The sequence below is a fragment of the Eretmochelys imbricata genome, chromosome 8 (genome assembly GCF_965152235.1).
Source record: "Eretmochelys imbricata isolate rEreImb1 chromosome 8, rEreImb1.hap1, whole genome shotgun sequence".
NCBI classification, from domain to species: domain Eukaryota; kingdom Metazoa; phylum Chordata; order Testudines; family Cheloniidae; genus Eretmochelys; species Eretmochelys imbricata.
In genome coordinates this window covers 15,661,214-15,678,389 of record NC_135579.1, presented here as the reverse complement: position 1 = coordinate 15,678,389, position 17,176 = coordinate 15,661,214, and the positions used below count along the sequence as shown (strand labels likewise).

General features: G+C 44.4%; 1 protein-coding gene across 1 annotated transcript in view; it reads left to right on the top strand.

Moving 5' to 3' along the window:
* Positions 1-3,192: 3,192 nt before the first annotated feature.
* Positions 3,193-17,176, top strand: part of SEPTIN8 (septin 8) — a 64,215-nt gene continuing 50,231 nt past the window's right edge. Inside the window, exon 1 of the mRNA XM_077823813.1 lies at positions 3,193-3,294. Coding sequence (XP_077679939.1) covers positions 3,265-3,294 — 30 coding nt within the window. The 5' untranslated portion in view covers positions 3,193-3,264. The remainder of the gene's footprint in view (positions 3,295-17,176) is intronic.

Below are 17,176 nucleotides of genomic sequence, written 5' to 3'. Positions count from 1 at the left end.
AGGGGACTTTTAGTGGGATTTTTGCTGGTTTGTTCTAACATCTATTTAACTCAAACTCCATACAAACAAATGGGAGGGGAAAGCTTTGTTGGTGAAGGACTCAGCAAGCCTATGCCATTGGTCAAGGGCTGAGAAAGTTTCCACTCCAATTCTCAAAGGCTCTAGCAACACAGGGAAGATGATACTTTGTATCCTTGTAAGTTCTAAGGTACTAAAATTATAGAACAGAACTTTTTTTTTTTTGGAGGTGGGACAGGGAGGGGAGAGAAAATAAACTAAGCAGGCCTACTTTATACAGCACAAAAGAAGCAAAAAAGGGCATGGGCTTACATTTTTTCAGCTTACATTTAAAAATACAAATGAAGGCCCTGATCCTGTATGCAAGCAATTTTGGACTTAATCCAACACCTACTGAAATCAGTGGAATAACTCCCATTGACTACATTGGATCAGGCCCACAGTTAGTCCCGTTAAAGTCAGTGGGACTACTGACAAGCATAAAGTTATGAACCTGGTTGAGGGTATTCAGGATCAGGCCATAAATGTGTTTGATAAACCCTAGATTCAGGAAAGAACCCATAAAGATGACATCTTGGCAGCCTTGCTGTCAGAGTGCAGATTAACACAGGAAACAGCTTGGAAGTGAATGTACAAAGGGGAGATGGGCTCAGGAAAGACAAAGCAATATGTCTGCCAAAGAGCAGTGGGCTTATCATACTTCTTTGATGTAATCCACAGTGCAACTCACTCAAATGATACCTAATTAGAAAATACCTCCAAATTGCTGCAGGGAAAATACATCCTAGCACTTTCATCATAGGACCTGGTTTCTGTAATAGAGACTAGAAAGCTTATTTCTAATGACCCTTGCCCCCTTTACTCCAGTTATCTCAGCTACCTCTGATATTCATATCCTGTGGTTTTATTCCTCCAGTCACATGCTTGTCTGATCTCCTGCAAAATGATTCAGGAACAATGTGACGAATAAAGGATCATATTGATTAAGACAAGATTTTATACACCTATTGTACCACAGCAAACCGGCTCATTACTGTATAATCTAACACTACTTCATTATTATTATTTATATTGTGGTAGTACCCATAGGCCCCAGTGAGGGATCAGATAACACATGTAAAACACACATAACACAAAGATGGTCACTCTCCAAAGAGCATACAATCTAAGTATAAGATGAGAGGTAACAGGTGCATACAACAAACAGACTGGGGGAGTACAAGATAACCGTGAGATGGACAGCGATGGAACCAACAGTGGTCTCAGTTTTAATTTGTTCATTGAGTGCGCAGCTCTGTGAAAGTTTCACTAGTGGTGATATTTACATACTTAACTGTGGGAGGTGGAGAGGTTTAATTCAATAATGTTCGTAAAGCATTTTAGATCCTCTTATGGGAGGCACTAAAAAAGCTATTATTGTTTTAGCTTCTTTTAAAAGACATTGCTAATAGCAGTCGGCTTTTGTGGGTACATAATTATTTATTCTCAAATACCCAAAAGCATGCTAGGCATGCCACAGAAACAGGTAACAAAATACATGAAACAGAATGTTTAAAAAAATTAGGCATCAGCTGGGGAGGGGGAGAACTGTCTGATCTCTGCCTCCTTTGAGGCAGCAAGGGGGAAGTGAATGAGGAATGAAAAAATTCAGCCTCAATGGTTAAAGTTTGGCAAAGTTATAAGCAACTGAAAACAGGGTCTTATAATGGGATGTGCTGGGCAATCTTAATAACAGGTCGTGCTGCTGTAACCCACACACCTCCTGGGTGTGGTGTTCTGTCCCATCTAGTGGCACCAAGGCCACTTAAAGAGAGAGATTAATGAGTTTGTTCTACAGCCTTAGTTAGCAGCCAGTTGGCTTTTAGCTCATGTGGTAGAGGCTCATGCACTAAGGTCCAGAGGCCCCAGATTTGATCCCGACAACCGGGGTCTGTCAGCATTACAAGTGGGGGCTCGACCAGGATTTCATCTGGGAAGTCTCTGAAGCTCAGGATGTGCTTCCTCAACTAGGGGAAGTATGTAACCCACATACATCCTGGGTGTGGTGTTCTGTCCCATCCAGTGGCAATGAGACCATTAGAGAGAGAGTTAAGTGAGTTTGCTTTACAGCCTTAGCTAAGAGCCAGCTGGCTTTTGGCTCATTCACTCAGCTCCAGAGGTCCCCAGTTCAATCCCGCAGCTGACAACCGGGGTCTGTCGGCATTACACTACCAGTCCTGCTGATAATATTATAGACTAACCAATTTATTTGAGCATAAGCTTTCGTGAGCTACAGCTCACTTCATCGGATGCATAAAGTGGAAAATACTTTATGCATCCGATGAAGTGAGCTGTAGCTCAGGAAAGCTTATGCTCAAATAAATTGGTTAGTCTCTAAGGTGCCACAAGTCCTCCTTTTCTTTTTGCGAATACAGACTAACACGGCTGCTACTCTGAAACCTGATAATATTACAATGCATTATTTGTTAAGTCTTAGCCCTGCGCAAGTCACCACTCTCCATGCTCCAAACAATTTACAGTCTAGCAAGACAAGATGCAACGGGAGACCCCCGCAGAAAGTCTTACTCTAGCGCACTTCCCCTCTCTGTGATGTGACTAGACTCCTTCACCTCTGGGTTCCTCACCTGTTTGCTTCACTGTTACAGCTCAGTTGCCAGAACCTCCTTCGGGCCTCCTGTGGCAGGAGCAGTTCTCTCCTGGCATGCCCGGGGAGAGCCAACCCGGCCCGCACATCCCAGCAAGGAGGGAGGCGGGCAGGGCTCCCTCAGTTCTACTCAGGCTCGCTGGGATTCTCCGGGGCTCCCCAGGGGAAGGTGGCTCTGGGCCCTCGGAGCTCGTGATACGGATGCCCCTGGCTGCGCCCTGAACCAAAATCCATCTGTCTCTGGCACAGGGTCCGCAAAGGCGCGGGACTACAACTCCCAGCATCCCCCCACGGGGCGGCACAGCGGCGGCGACCACCGCCCGGGTGCCCCCCCCCGGCCCCTTTTGCGGGGGAGCCTCAGGCTGAAGGGGTGCGGGGGAGGGTGTCTTTGCGCTGGCCCTGAGCCCCCCCTCCCTCGCTGACTCCCTCCCCCCGCAGGCTGGGGGGGGCTGAGGGCGGCTCCCCGTGGCCTCTCCAGCCTGCAAAGGGGAGTTTCCAGGAAGTGGCCATATTGGATTCATTCAGCCGCATCGATCCGGGGAGAAGAGCGGGGCTCCGGCGAGGCAGTTTCCCGGCCAGAGACCCCTCCCCCCGCTCCCGCCATGGCGGCCACGGACCTGGAGCGCTTCTGTGTGAGTGCGAAGCCCCGCTCGGCGCTGCCCCCGGGCGCGGGGGCTCCGGGCAGCGCGCCCCCAGCGCGGGCTGCAGGCGGGGCGGGAGATGATGTGTCAGTCGCCGCTTTGTGCCGGGGCGCCCGGGAAGTTCGGGGAAGACGCGCTGGAGGCAGCTTCCCCCCTGGGGCCGCGCCGGCGGGCGCTGCCCGCCTCTGGCTCTGGAGGAGGGGAGCGCAGCCCGGAGCCGGGCTCAGCCTCCCCTGCAGCGCGCGTGCGGCCGGGGGTCCCGGCTCTCCGCCAGCCCCGGACCTCCCCTCTCTCCCCGGGGCGCCCAGCCCAGCGCGCGGGGACGGTCCCGCTCTCCCCGTGCCCAGCAGCGGTTCTCCCAGCGAGCCCCGGGCCTGCGGGCTGGAGGGTTGAGCCGCAGTTTGGGTGTAAAGCCCGGGCTGGGCTCTGCTGCAGGAGGATGCTCTGGGGCTCGGGCTGCGGGAGGGACAAGGGGAGGGGGCGGTGACAGCGGGGCTCCCGGCGTTGCTAGTACGCGGGGGTCAGGAACTGATCTCCCGTTGGGCTTTCGCTGGGCGTGGGGAATGCCGAGCTGGAAGAGATGATCGGGGCGGGGAGGTGATCAGTCAAATGCCTTCAAGAAGAGGGCCTGTGTCTGTGAGGAGCTGGGTATTTGCAGACGTGTTGCAATGTTTAACTCTACAAACCCGAAAGGTTTTTCTTCTGTTACGTTGCGCAAGTTGTGACACAACAAAGGGACAGTCCCGCTGAATTTAGGTGGAGCGTCTCCATCCAGTAATGAAAGAGCCAGAACAGCAAGCAGGAGGCTAGAAAGGCAGTCAGATCCTTCTGGGCCCGATCCTGCCCGTTTACCCGGCGCACTCTCATGCTCTGGGGGGGAGTCACTCTGATACAATCTCACCGGGCTGGAGATAGATAAATATCCTTTGTTTCTGTTATTCCACTCATGGTGTAAAGTACTGCTTGGCATGATTAAGGCCGGCTGAATCATGCCCTATTTGAACTTGTTCTGGGGTAAAATATTTGTAAGTACTATATTCTGTAATTCACATTAAGTACCACACTGCTTCTTGAGCAGTTCCATTTAAATCAACCTAAGGAAGACAAAATCTGGCCCTTAACTTGTGTTGTATTTTGTAGTGCTGATTCATTCTTGCTCTGTGTTACTTTTCATTTATCCCTATAAAAAAACATGTTAAATCTCTGTTTCCCCTGCCCCATGAGATGCTTCTGTTTTGTACAGCTATACGTCCTATTCATTGTTTTCTACAACAAATAATTGTTTTCTTCAGAATAAAAGAAAAAGCTGATTGTTGAACTCCTGTGCATGTCATTATCTTATCTAGAATATAGCAAACGTTTGTTTAGTTGGCAGATGTGTTTGGCCCTTGCAAATCCTTAATTGTGTAAATGTTGGCATCTAAACAAGAAAGAAGCAAAGGATATTTCTATAGCCAATCTTGTGGGTGCTTCTGGATGATAAAATTAATTTACAGTTTGACCTGCACTTTTATAAACAAAATCAGCTATGATTTAGTGTGTGTCTTAATGTTAGGTTGGAAGTTTTAGAGAAACATTGCAACATTTCTACAAATACCACCTCAGTGTTTTGATATGCTTGTTTTGAAAGAATAGATTACAGACCTGTAGGGAACAGGTGGGATGTTACATACATAAAATCACAATATAAAGTGTGGGCATAGGTTCAGAGCCAAATGGCAGATGCTGGTATTGAAGCTTCATTCGATAGGTGCAGAAATATGCTTCCAGCAAACAAATGGTCACTCTGCAATGGATTTAAGGATACAACCACTTCCAGAAGAAAATTTCCATCCAGCCTATTGTATAGTTTCAATGTGTGGCTTGATGCATAAATGATTCATAAAGAAGTTTATAGTTTGTGAATACCATTGTGATGCCAAAAATGCTTGCAAAGGAAGTTGAATACTCATGTGTTCATAGGTATGCATTTATATAGGGATGAGAAAAATAAATAAAGTGAGTTAAGGCCTTGTTTACAATAATAATAATTGTTTGGATACCAGTTTTATGTCAATGTCTTGAAACACTGCCAAAGGCTTGCTCTCCATAGCTAACAGTATATATTACCATAAAGAGTAATTGGCACAAAGAAAAATTGGCCTTGTGTTTGAAGGTATTTTTTTAAAGAGTACTTATGTTTTATCTTTGTTCTTGAGTCAATGTACCAAGAATATTGTATAATAAATCTGAAGCATGATTTAGGTGAGGAATAGAAGGGTGGCAATACATGTTGGATAAGTGCTACCAGAAGTTGATCTGACAGAAATCTGTTGGCTTAAAGCTGTTTTTTGTCAAAGGCTTAAAATTGTGTTGGAAGGGTACTCTAAATAAACAGGCTGATGATGGATCTTTCTACCTTTTGAGAACGGAAAATGTCTTCACCACATTAAATAGCATAGTTCCTTAAACTCACCATTTTGCATTTTGATGTTGCTAAATAAATGGGGCTGGAAGTGACGGTCATTTGAATGATAGACGTGTCAGTTGTGCTAAAACAGATAAGTTCCTTCTTATAATAAATCCTTTCTACCAAGAGTCTTCAGCTCTGCTTCATTGCTCTGCAACCTGGCATAACATTTCTCAGCTGGAGAGTGAATTTTTAAAAGTGATACTTGGGGCACAGGGAGAGAAATCCCCTGTCAATGTAATTGAAAAACTGTAAATTGTTTAAAGTTCACATAATGCAAGTACAGCTTTGTTTTTTAAAATTAGATGTTTCAAGACTTTTTTTTGCGGGGATGGGGTAGAAGTAGAGAATGGAAACAGAATAATTTACGTGGAAAGGGGATGTAATTTTTTCCCATTTGATATTTATGTAAGAATTTCTAGAATGTTAGCTTGCTGCGTATGTGTGACATTAACGCTGACCTGGTTTAAAGCGAATCAATAATAATTGAAGATGGGATCAAGCTGGAACACCAGATGCAGCACTCACTGAACTTCTGAGAAAATAGGGTTCATTCCTGCACCCTGTGGACTGAGCCTTTCTTTAATAATAAATAGTTGACCTTTAGGTAGAGCCAGATTTTCAAAAGAACTCAGCTCCCATTTAGGCACCTACATGAAGTGGCTGGATTTTCAGAACAATCAGTGCCCAGCAGCTGCCATTGAAAATCTATTCATTTTCTTTAGGTGCCTGAATGGTAACTGACCTCTTTTGAAAATCTGGCCCTATCTAAAGGCCAGGGATGCCAGGTCAGGTGGTCTCAGTATTGCCCAAGTAGCAGGAGAGAACATTTTATACTTGAAAGAAACAGGGAGGGGAGAACTAAATATCTCACTGGTGCGGTTTCTAATTTATATAGGAAGAGTCCCAACCCATTTCCTCCCCATGTTGACAGTGGACCTGCCTAGATGCTCTGTTACATGAGACAGCACCTATGGAAGAAGGGCGATTGTGTGATTAAAGTGTTGTGTTGTGAGAGCTGAGTCCTACTCCCAGCTCTGCTACAGATGTTGTCATCTTGGTCAAGACACCTAACCTCTCTGTGGCACACTTCCTCAACTGTAAAGTACAGATGATAATAGTTCCCTATTGTCAAGGAGCAGTGAGGCTAATTTCTTTCAAAATGACTGTGATGCTCTAAGCTCAGAATCCAGAGTCCTTATTTACACAATTAGCATGTTCTCGTATATACTGTGAGGAGCATCATGGAAAAACCCTATATATATAACTTTCCAAAAAAAAAATCTGATTAAATAGTCCTAGTGATTGTATAGTGTAATGGTGTGATCAGTTAGTTGACACTGACACCTCACAATGTTATGATTCTTCAAATTAAGAATCTGTATTTAAATCTCCAAGTGCATACTTCTCCAGTATAGTTCTCCACCATGTCTTCACAGCCCGCTCCAACACAATGAAGTTCCTTTGAAGTAGTAATATTAGAAACAATCAACAAAAACAAGTGAAAGGAAAATTCACCCACAGAAAGCTGCATTTAAGACTGCATTCATTCTAGGCTGCAGAATCGCACCATCAGTGCTCAAGAGTGCTTTTGTTCTTGTAAATATAGTGCTTGTAAGATATGTTGGTTTCACAGCCCTGGAAACTGTAGTACTCTGTTGAGCCACACAACAGCTACAGCACAGACATTGGCAGCACTGGCTTTCCATCAGTGGGCTCCAGCCCTGACCCAGAAGGACCTGCTCTACATAGGGGAGGATAGTTCAGCCTCTGAGCCCATTGCTACCCTAGAGTGTCTATTGACATGGTCAACAAATAAAAACCACCCAGCTGGTTTGTGATGTGGATATCTCTCCCCTGGGAATTGGACGGAGACCAGCAGTTCGTTTCATATAAATTACTAAATATCCATCCAATGTTACTGAGCTGGGATGCACTTGAACCAACATCCTATACATGAAAGGTATTAATTTCATTATCAGTCCCCCAAGCCATCCTGTGCTTAAGAGGTGACATGTGATTGATTGTGTGCTGCCACAGCCACTGGCAGGAGTAAAAGGATGTCAGTATATCTGCTGTGCTGTGCAACAGCCAATCACCATGGGCAGAAAATGCAAGGAGCAAAGCAGAAGGAGGATAACAACGGCAGGGAAATGCAATGGGCCTGGAAAGAGTTTAAACAGATGGGAGGGGAAGAAGTGGGAGAGCAGGCACTGAAGAAGAGGAGTAGAGTAAATGGAGCTCAAAATGGGACAAAATGTGGAAACCCACAATTAAAAATAGTCCCACTTTTTTCAAGGCCTTTGTAAGCCAAAAAGCCTGGCAAATTTCATTTCAACAAGTAGCATAGTGAAGGGTCCGATTAACCCACTAATACATTAATTGATAGGTGCAAATGCAGTAAGTCACTTTGACCTTAATTCAGGCAGTCATGTGCCCTCAGAATGGCGCATTAGTATGAGTTAGAAGGAAGGTGTCAGGCCTGATATTCAGCCTTAACACTGGATGTTCAGGCATCTGTTGTTTTGTCAGTCCCCTAGGCCCTGGATTTTGAAAATGTCATCCCTAATCTATATGTGCAAATACTGTGACTGCACAGATTGGAGATTTCTGTATGTTGGAGACCAGTTGGAATAATAACTGGGCATTTGCGCATAGGTAGACCTGAGTTGTATATGCAGTTTAATGGTTGCACAATCGTCCTGAAACTAATGTAGCTAGATTTTTTTTTTTTTTAATTTTTTTGGTGGTTTGTGTAGAAAGCAGTAATATCCTTCTTTTAAAATCTTGCCAGAGAAACTGTTACTTTTAAAGAGGAAAATGGAGTGTCTTCCCCAGTGGTGACAGGATGGTGGAATTTTTGCCGCTAACCTCATGTGCCTGTTCGATTTTGACAGACATTTAAGAGAGTCCAGCGATTGTTGCCTGTTGGAAAAGCTATGAGCTTTGTTGTATTGTTGTCACCTGTTCATTTATGTAGCTAATGACCTTGAGAAACCACCAGGAAAAACCTTTAAAGTATCTGTAAGGTTTCACCAGAATTGGATGAGTCTTGCAAAACTTTCTACATTGCCTTCACTGCTGGTTTTGTTTAAACAGGAGTTTTCTCCTTAACAGCTGGTATCCTCCTGCCTATTGCATGTAGTCACTTCACAGTCTGGTGTTTGAGATATCATAGTTCTTCCCCATGAAAAGGATTCTGCTGGCAAACACCAGCTCGTGTGGCCTCACAGAATGATGTGGGCATGAGGAACAGACTGAGCATAGAAGGGAGAAAGCTGCATGTATCCAGTTTAGGACTGAACAATTGCCAATGAAAAGGCCACTGGTGGGGCAATGCAGGCCCCAAACTTAGGTTGGATATTTTTAAAAATAACATTTCAGAAATATTCCCATGACTTAAACAATTCCAGCGAAAATAGTTTTTATTTGGATTCAGACATTCTCCTGCAGATTTTATAACCCTGCCCATTGCAGCGTTTTGCTAGGACTTGGGAGCCCTAGAGAGAAACAGACTAGTCTGTTCTTATTATCTAACTTGAGTGTTTACCTTTGACCTTGTGCTCAGTTTGGAAGAGATTATTTAAATAGGAACTTCAGAAAGAAGTGAGTTTTAAAATTGTTAACAGATCAGGGAGCAAGTGCAGCTGCAGATCTGCTACTCTGAATTGGAATGTGCAGCGTATTCCGTTCCATGTGCTGGCTAGATCTTCTAACTGGGGTATGTACCTGCCTGAGGAGTGAGGATGGGAAATGATCTTCCTCACTGTTCTCCTCCCAGTGGGGCTGGCACTGCTGGCTGCACTTCTGACCCACAGTCTGTCCCCAAGTGGCCTGCACAAGCTCATCCTTCTTTGACCCACAATCCGTCAGGTTACAAAGAAGAGTGTTTTAACTGTATGTGCGGAACAAATGTCTGCTGGAAAAGTATCAGCTTTTCCAAATGTATTGCTGTTTCTGTCAGTGCAAATCCAATGTGTCTCTTCCTCCTGTAATATAGAAACAATATGTTACTCCAAGTGGGAGTTGGGAGCATCTTTTTAAATACGTGTGATCCCTGCGAGCTCTGAGGCAGTGGGAGTAAGAACACACGAACTGGAGAATCCTAGAACCATCTGAACCCTGCATGCCCTCTGGAGAAGCAATAACATATGCAAACCTGAAGAACAATTCTCTCTTTCTGGGATGCAGTGAGATGACAGGGCCCCTTTTTTGGTTTGTGGCTGTGAGATGTCAGGGAATCTCCAGCACTGTGAGGAGCGGTAACGTTTTGGGAGCTACATTATCTCTGGGAAGATTATACCAATGTTATTTCCAGCTAAAATCAGGAAAACTGGCCCTCTGTCTTTTCCTCCCAGTGTACCGGCTGTTCCTGTTTCCTTCATCTCAAGGTTTGATATACCCCAGTGGGAACTATGGGTGCCTACCACCTCTGAGGATCAGGTCATTAGTGTCTGTGGAACTTTCTCCATCATGCCTGTTCTTGTGCTCTTGCAATATTTCTTCCTGATAATCTCCCTATCCCTTTCCCATATGCCTCTTTGCTTGGAGTGGGAGAGGAGGAAATGGAACACAGTATGTGAAAAACCAGATTTATTCCTTCCAATTGTGCAATACATTGAAGGAATCGAGTCTCATGAAACAGGGAGAATAGTGCCCCATTCATTCAGGGCCAGGATATCTGCACCATATCACTTCCAACTTCATCAAGTGTGTAAAGGGGGAGTGAGAGAGTTTTGATTTGGGGGCTTTTAATTTGGACATTGGTCAAAGACATTTGTATTGATTTTTGACTGATAAAATGTGTACATGCATCCAGAACTTGAGCTGGGCCGATCTTAAATAAAACCAATAAAGTCTGAGGCAAAAGGACCCTGAAACAATGGGATGTTGGATAACAGGAGCGCCCCATGCTAACTTGTAGAACTGCTTGAGAGCTGAGGAACTTGAGCAATTCTGTTCTCCTGAACCTTCTCCTCAAGTCTTGGGTCTAGGCCTTGAAGTCTCCCTTTCAGAAGCTTGCCAGCTGGCATAAATAGCTGTGTAGGCTCTGAAACATGACAGATATTTTTGGGGTGGAGCAAAGGGTGAAGGGGTGGCAAATGTTCTCTGAAATGATGTTATAGGGAAACATTATTTTCTGAAAAAAATCTGTGTACAGGCCCATCCCACAATGGGATCTGTAAAGTTTCTGCCAAATATATTCCCCGTTGTGCTATGAACTCTTATAAACTCCCAAGCTAACTAGGATCTGGGGGCGGGCGGATTTGTCAGTACTTGGATGGGTGACTTTGTTTAGAAGTTGAAATTCCTTATTGTAGCCAAAAAGCATGTCTCTCACATACATGAAATTTCAGGGATGTCAAACAGCTACAGTAGAAGTTCCCATGAACTGTCGTGCCTTAGAACCAGAAACATCACACCCCTGCTGTCTCCCACCCATCCGGCTCTGCACTAACTTACTTGGGAGCTGTTGGAGACGCAGGGAAAGATGAGAGAGTTTGTACAGAAGGTGCTCCTAGGTGCGTGGGCCTGTTCCCATCCAGTCCTGAGTTCTGACTGAACTATTACTAAATGACATGCCACAATAAGCCCCTGCTCCATTACCTCTGCATTATCTGACCCAGGAAACTTTAAACTGTGGATTCAGTGTGACATGTTCCTTGCAACTGAATTTCATTTGCCCTAGGGTGTGCAAGGAACTCGTATGCTGCCTTCGAAGTTTGTACTCAAGCTGAACCATTTAATAGTAATAAAAGAGGTAGATCAAATCAGTCCCTAGAAAAAGGGCCCTTTTAGGCAGGTTGTTAAATGATGTGAATTCCAACAAAATGCCCTGGTGAATGAGGGCAGAAAATTGTTGGACTCTAATCCCACCCTTTCTCCCAGCTCACTTCAGTTAGTGTACAGCGGGGGTGGGCAAACCTTTTGGCCTGAGGGCCACATCTGGGTATGGAAATTGGGCCATGAATGCTCACAAAATTGGGGGTTGGGGTACAGGGGGGTAAGGGCTCCAGCTGGGGGTGCAGGCTCTGGTGTGGGGCTGAGGATGAGGGGTTGGGTGTGCAGGAGGGTGCTCCGGGTGGGGACTGAGGGATTCAGAGGGCAGGAGGGGGATCAGGGCTGGGGCAGGGGGTTGAGGCAGGGGAGCGCTTACCTCAAGCAGCTCCCAGAAGCAGCGGCATGTCCCCCCGCTGGCTCCTACATAGAGGGTCAGCCAGGCATCTCTGTGCGCTGCCCCATCCGCAGGTGCCACCCCTGCAGCTCCCATTGATTGTGGTTCCCTGCCAATGGGAGCTGTGGGGGCGGTGCTTGGGGCAGGAGGCAGCATGTGCAGCGCCCTGACTGCCCCTATGAATAGGAGGGAGGACATGCCACTGCTTCCAGGAGCCACACAGAGCGGGGCAAACCCCAGACCCGGCTCTCCGGCAGGAGCTCCAGGGCCAGATTAAAACGTCTGGAGGGCCGGATGCGGTCCCCAGACCATAGTTTGCCCACCCCGCCTGGCGTACAGTATGGGTTCAGTGGGAGTTTTGCCTGAATAAGGACTGCAAAAATGGGCCCTGAGAGAACTATTTCTGCTTTCTGCATCTTCCATAGGCGTCGTAGCGTAAGGGTTTATTCTGCAGTATCACGGCTGAAAGGACTATGTTGAATTTCTCTTCTTCTATTTCAGTTTTGCAGTTAGATGCTTTTTGAACTGTATTGACTCTTCAGATTAAAGGTATTTTGCAGCTTTCTAAAGGCCTCAGTTAATAGGATATGTAGTAGTCATCTTATTAGCCTGATGATTTTGAGGTAGCTCTTGGAGCCAAGTGGTTTTGGTGTATATGTATAGCCTTGCCTCCAAGATTAGGTTACTTGTTGTCTTCCTGATATTTGCCATTAAGCACCAAAACACAGCATACAGTAGTGGTATTTGGACTGTCTGAGTTAGCAGTCAAAGAAAGAATAGCTTATCACCATAGAGAACAATTATATGAATTCAAAGAGATTTGGACCTGATTTCTAGATATGTTTGGGTATAAAATGTTGACATGGCTAAAACAGTTCTAGACTTCCATTCCATATAACCCCTCTGCTTTTTCTCTCCTCATTTCCTCACCACAGCCACCTCCTTCCTTCTTCTGCCTATTCATGTATGTCTTCTCCTATTTTATCACTGTTAACTCCACCCTAACGTGTGACATCTGTGTAGTATTGTCTGACTTTGTATTGTCTGGTCTCGCAGCTTTGATAAGCTGTAAAATTGCATAATTCTTCTGGGATAGCATATGAAACGTGAGGTATTTCGAAACATATACAAGCTGTAAGTCATTTACCTTTTTGTACTTTTCATTGTCTTTCTTTATGAAAATCGATAGAAAATGAATCTTGCTCACACTCACACACATAGAATTGTCCATTGGCTGGAAATGGAAATTTCTTGGAGATACTGTGCGTTGGATTGTTGTGTCATGAGAACTGGAAACTAAACCCAGCGATGGCTAGAATTAATTGGCTCTCTTAAGAGTAACCCCCTACCAAAATCCCTTTCTGCCTTGCCTAAAAAAGTATTGAATGATGGAATTCATTATAAACAGGCAAGGAATTCTGGAAACATATGCAGGAATTAGCCATGTTTATTTTAAATAGTAACTAAAACAAATAATCTTTGTGGCTAATATTCAGCATGCAGAATAGAGCAGCTGGATAATTACATAGTATGAATCAGAGTTATCTTCTCCTCTTTCGATGACACTTCCTTAAAAATGCCATTAACCTTTACCAAACCATTATGTGGTGTAGAATTGCCCACTAATATCTCTTTGAGGTTGTGGGCCAAACTTCTGCTTTCAGTTTGTCCAACAGTCATTCATGTTGCTCTGGGTGGAACTTGGCAGTGTGTCTCATTCACTTGCAGACCCATTGCTCAAAGTAAGGAGAGAGGATGGTTGGGAGGGAAATGTGGTCTAGTGGTTAGACCAGGGGACTACAAACCAGCACTGCCACTGCCCTGTTGTGTGACCTTGGGAAAGTCACTTACTGTGTCTAACTTGAGGGGGATGGGGTGGGCAGAAATAATGCTTATCCCCTTGCATAGGGCTGTGAGGGTTAATTAACTAAGGCGCCTAAGGAGCTGTGTAAATAATATCTGAAAGACAAAACTGAGGGTAATTTACTAGATGGCTTGGCATGGGTATTTTTTTAAATAAGGAACTGAGGAAGAGTGTCTGTTCTAACTTTTGCCTTCTCAGTCAGAGGTTAGTTCGTGAGAGAATGGAATTCTTATGCAGCTGAAGTGCTGAACTTTCTCATCCCTTCAAGGAAATGTCTTTCATTTTTGGTTCCATAGTTTCCTTCTGTTTCCACTGCTGTTCTTCATTCTCAAAGGCAAAGTTTGTATTTGCAAAAGACATTCTATGTGGAGCACCTGACTTGCTCATACAGATCCTGAAAATATAGCTTATGGGTCCAAATATCAGATAAAACAAGAAAATACAGTGGTTTGTTTTAGTTTTGCTTTTAACATGAGAGAGGCATCTGAGCACAGCTCTATATGACACGATAGATATTGTATGCAGTGGTGGTTTAGCCGTGATGGTTGCAGGATATTCGAGAGAGATGGTGGGTGAGGTAATATATTTGATTGGACCAAATTCTGTTGGTGAGAGAGACACGCTTTCGAGCTTACACAGAGCTCAAAAGTGTGTCTCTCTCACCAACAGAAATTAGTCCAATAAAAGATATCCACAAATATCTATCATGAGGTATCTTCTTTCTTCATATGTTTGATGTCTCTAATATATGGAGTTACAGGTGTACTTTGTGACCGAACCAAGTCTGTTGTGTCAATGGGCATCTTTCCACTGACTTCAGTAAACTTTGAGTCAGGCCCTGTGTGGGGAGACAATATGTTCCGTGGTTCTTGCTTTCCTGATTTGGTGTTCTGGGGCTCTGGGCCTGCTTGCGCCCCCATTGAAGACCATTAGAATTCTGCCACTGACTTAGCAGAAATAGGATTGTGCCCATTATATGGGAAAGTTTAAACTAAAAACCAAAGCCCCCACCTTTTGGATAATTATTTAGAAAATAAAAGAAGCCTTCATGAGAACATATCTATTCAGATGAGGTTTTTGTTTTTACCCCTGTACGTGAAGCTTGAGCTGACTGTATCCTATAGATTGTGTTGCTCTACGTGGTTTTGTCTTTAAATCTTAAACTGAATATTGTGGAGGAGTTTTTGTAGTTTTTGTTTAAATGTTGTGTTCCTGATACTGGATTTTCTTGCCGCTTATAGTTGGTCCAATAAAAGATGAGAGAGGCATCTGAGCGCAGCTTTATATGTCATGGTAGATATCGTATGCAGTGTTGTAGCTGTGTCAGTCCCAGGATATTAGAGAGACACGGTGGGTGAGGTAATATCTTTTATTGGACCAACTTCTGTTCTCACCACCTTGTCTCCCTAGCATCACTGACAGGCAGCCCAGATATGGCATTTTTTTTCAAAGCTCATATGTAGGGCAATCTTCTGGGTGTTCAGTCGCAATGACAAAATGTACATCTAATCCTTGTTTAATTAACGTGATTTAGATCTTGCAAACATTGCAACTGAATGGCTAAGTAAGAGATTAGAAAGCAAATTGCCATACACTTTTTATCAGTTAAAGGATTTAAAGGGGAATATAAGTCAGAGCTGGTCAGTTCATTTGTAGAAAGCTGAAGTAGTGTTGTATTTGTAGGTAGTGTTTGTTCTTAGATGGATGTACAGTATGTAAGCTGAGACGGGCAGCAGTGTATACCCTAGCTGAAGTTTACCTGACACAATAAATGTTGCTTATAAAAAAAATTTAACAACCCCGTCCTCCCCAAGACGATGTTGTAAAGCAAATAGCAATCCACATAATTCTGTGAAGAGCTGCTTTGGGGGTGAAAGGCTGATTAAACGCCGTGGGAAAAGTTGTATATAATACAATTATAGAAGTTGTAGAACAATAGAAGAATAATACAAAGGTGTATATAATACAACAATAGAAGTGTGTGTATATAATACAACCGTTTACTTGCAAGAGCTGAGGAAAGCGCTGTGATGTGCAGGCATATATAGAAATCCAGGCTTCTAGATTGGTTCTGAGATTGCTCAGCTTTTGGTTTGCTATTTAAACATTGTTACAAAGTGGCGTAAGAAATCACACCACCATTTAGGCAAAGGGGAGCAATTTGGGAGTTTTGTTTGCGTAAGAATTAGAATGGAGTTCTGTTTGTTAAATGAGCCTGATAACAACACTTACATAGTTGGGTGACCCTAGAATTAAACATTCAGAAAACAGAGCACTTTATTCAGTTTATTTCCTGGGAGGAGCCTGTCTAGGGTAGTCCAGGATTAGGGACCTATGGTATAGGAAGGGCAGTGTGAAAAATAAACAACAATGGACTGATTTGCAAAGATGTTGAGCACCTGCAGCTCCCAATGACCTCTATGGGCTCTGGGGTTGCTATGAACCTCTGAAAATCAGCCCACAGACTTTCAGGGTGGGTGCAGTTTGTTTTCATCTTTTGCTAGTGTCACTTTATGGACAGAGGAGGATCCAAACTCTGACTTTTCTTGCCTGTGCAATTTTAAGTCACTGTGTTTAATTTTATTTAACATAGATTTTGTTGTTCTATGTTTGGTTTCTTTAATGACATTTGGTGCCAAGTCTGGGCATCTTGAAGCTGGGGGAGATATTGAATAATGGCGTGAGTGTTCTGTGAAAATTCTTGACATTCTTAAGAAAAGGGTTAAAGTGGAAGAGTGGGGCTGGGTAGGAATTGTTTTTCCTGTGTGTGATTTTTAATTCTGGAGAGTGCAGTGCAGGCCAGGAGCTTCGTTGAAGACTTTGTTGTCATGAGTTCTGTGCTACGGGAATCAAGTGACTTACATGGTCTCCTTTGTACGAAGAAATACTGTGACTGTGATGTCAAAACTCAAATGTGAAATCTGCAGTGCTTATTTTGGAGCGTGCTTGTGGGCCTCAGTGGAGAAGGAAATGCAAATACGCAGTACTGTGCTGAGAATTTTGATGCAGGATAGTAATATCACCCGGGTAATAGCAACACTGAATTGGTAAGGAAGAGGTCTCACAGAGCTGCCTAGAGGATCCAGCTGTTAATATAGGGCCAGATCACCCCCTACCCTCCCTGAGTTTCTCCATGTGTGGTTCTGAACCCCTCTCTGTGGAAGGGAGGGGGGATCAGTACCTTCATGGCACCATTCCCTTGTCTCTCTTGTCTGGACCCTACAGAGGGCCCTTGTTGCAGTTGGGGGGCCTTGTGAGGGCAGAGGGACGTAGTCAGGGTGAGCAGAAGGGGGCAGAGTTTACATCCTCTCATCCAGAAGTGGATGGTATATGCCGGTTTCATACCTCTCGCCTTGCCAAGGCCGTTTGTGAGAGAGGCCAGAAA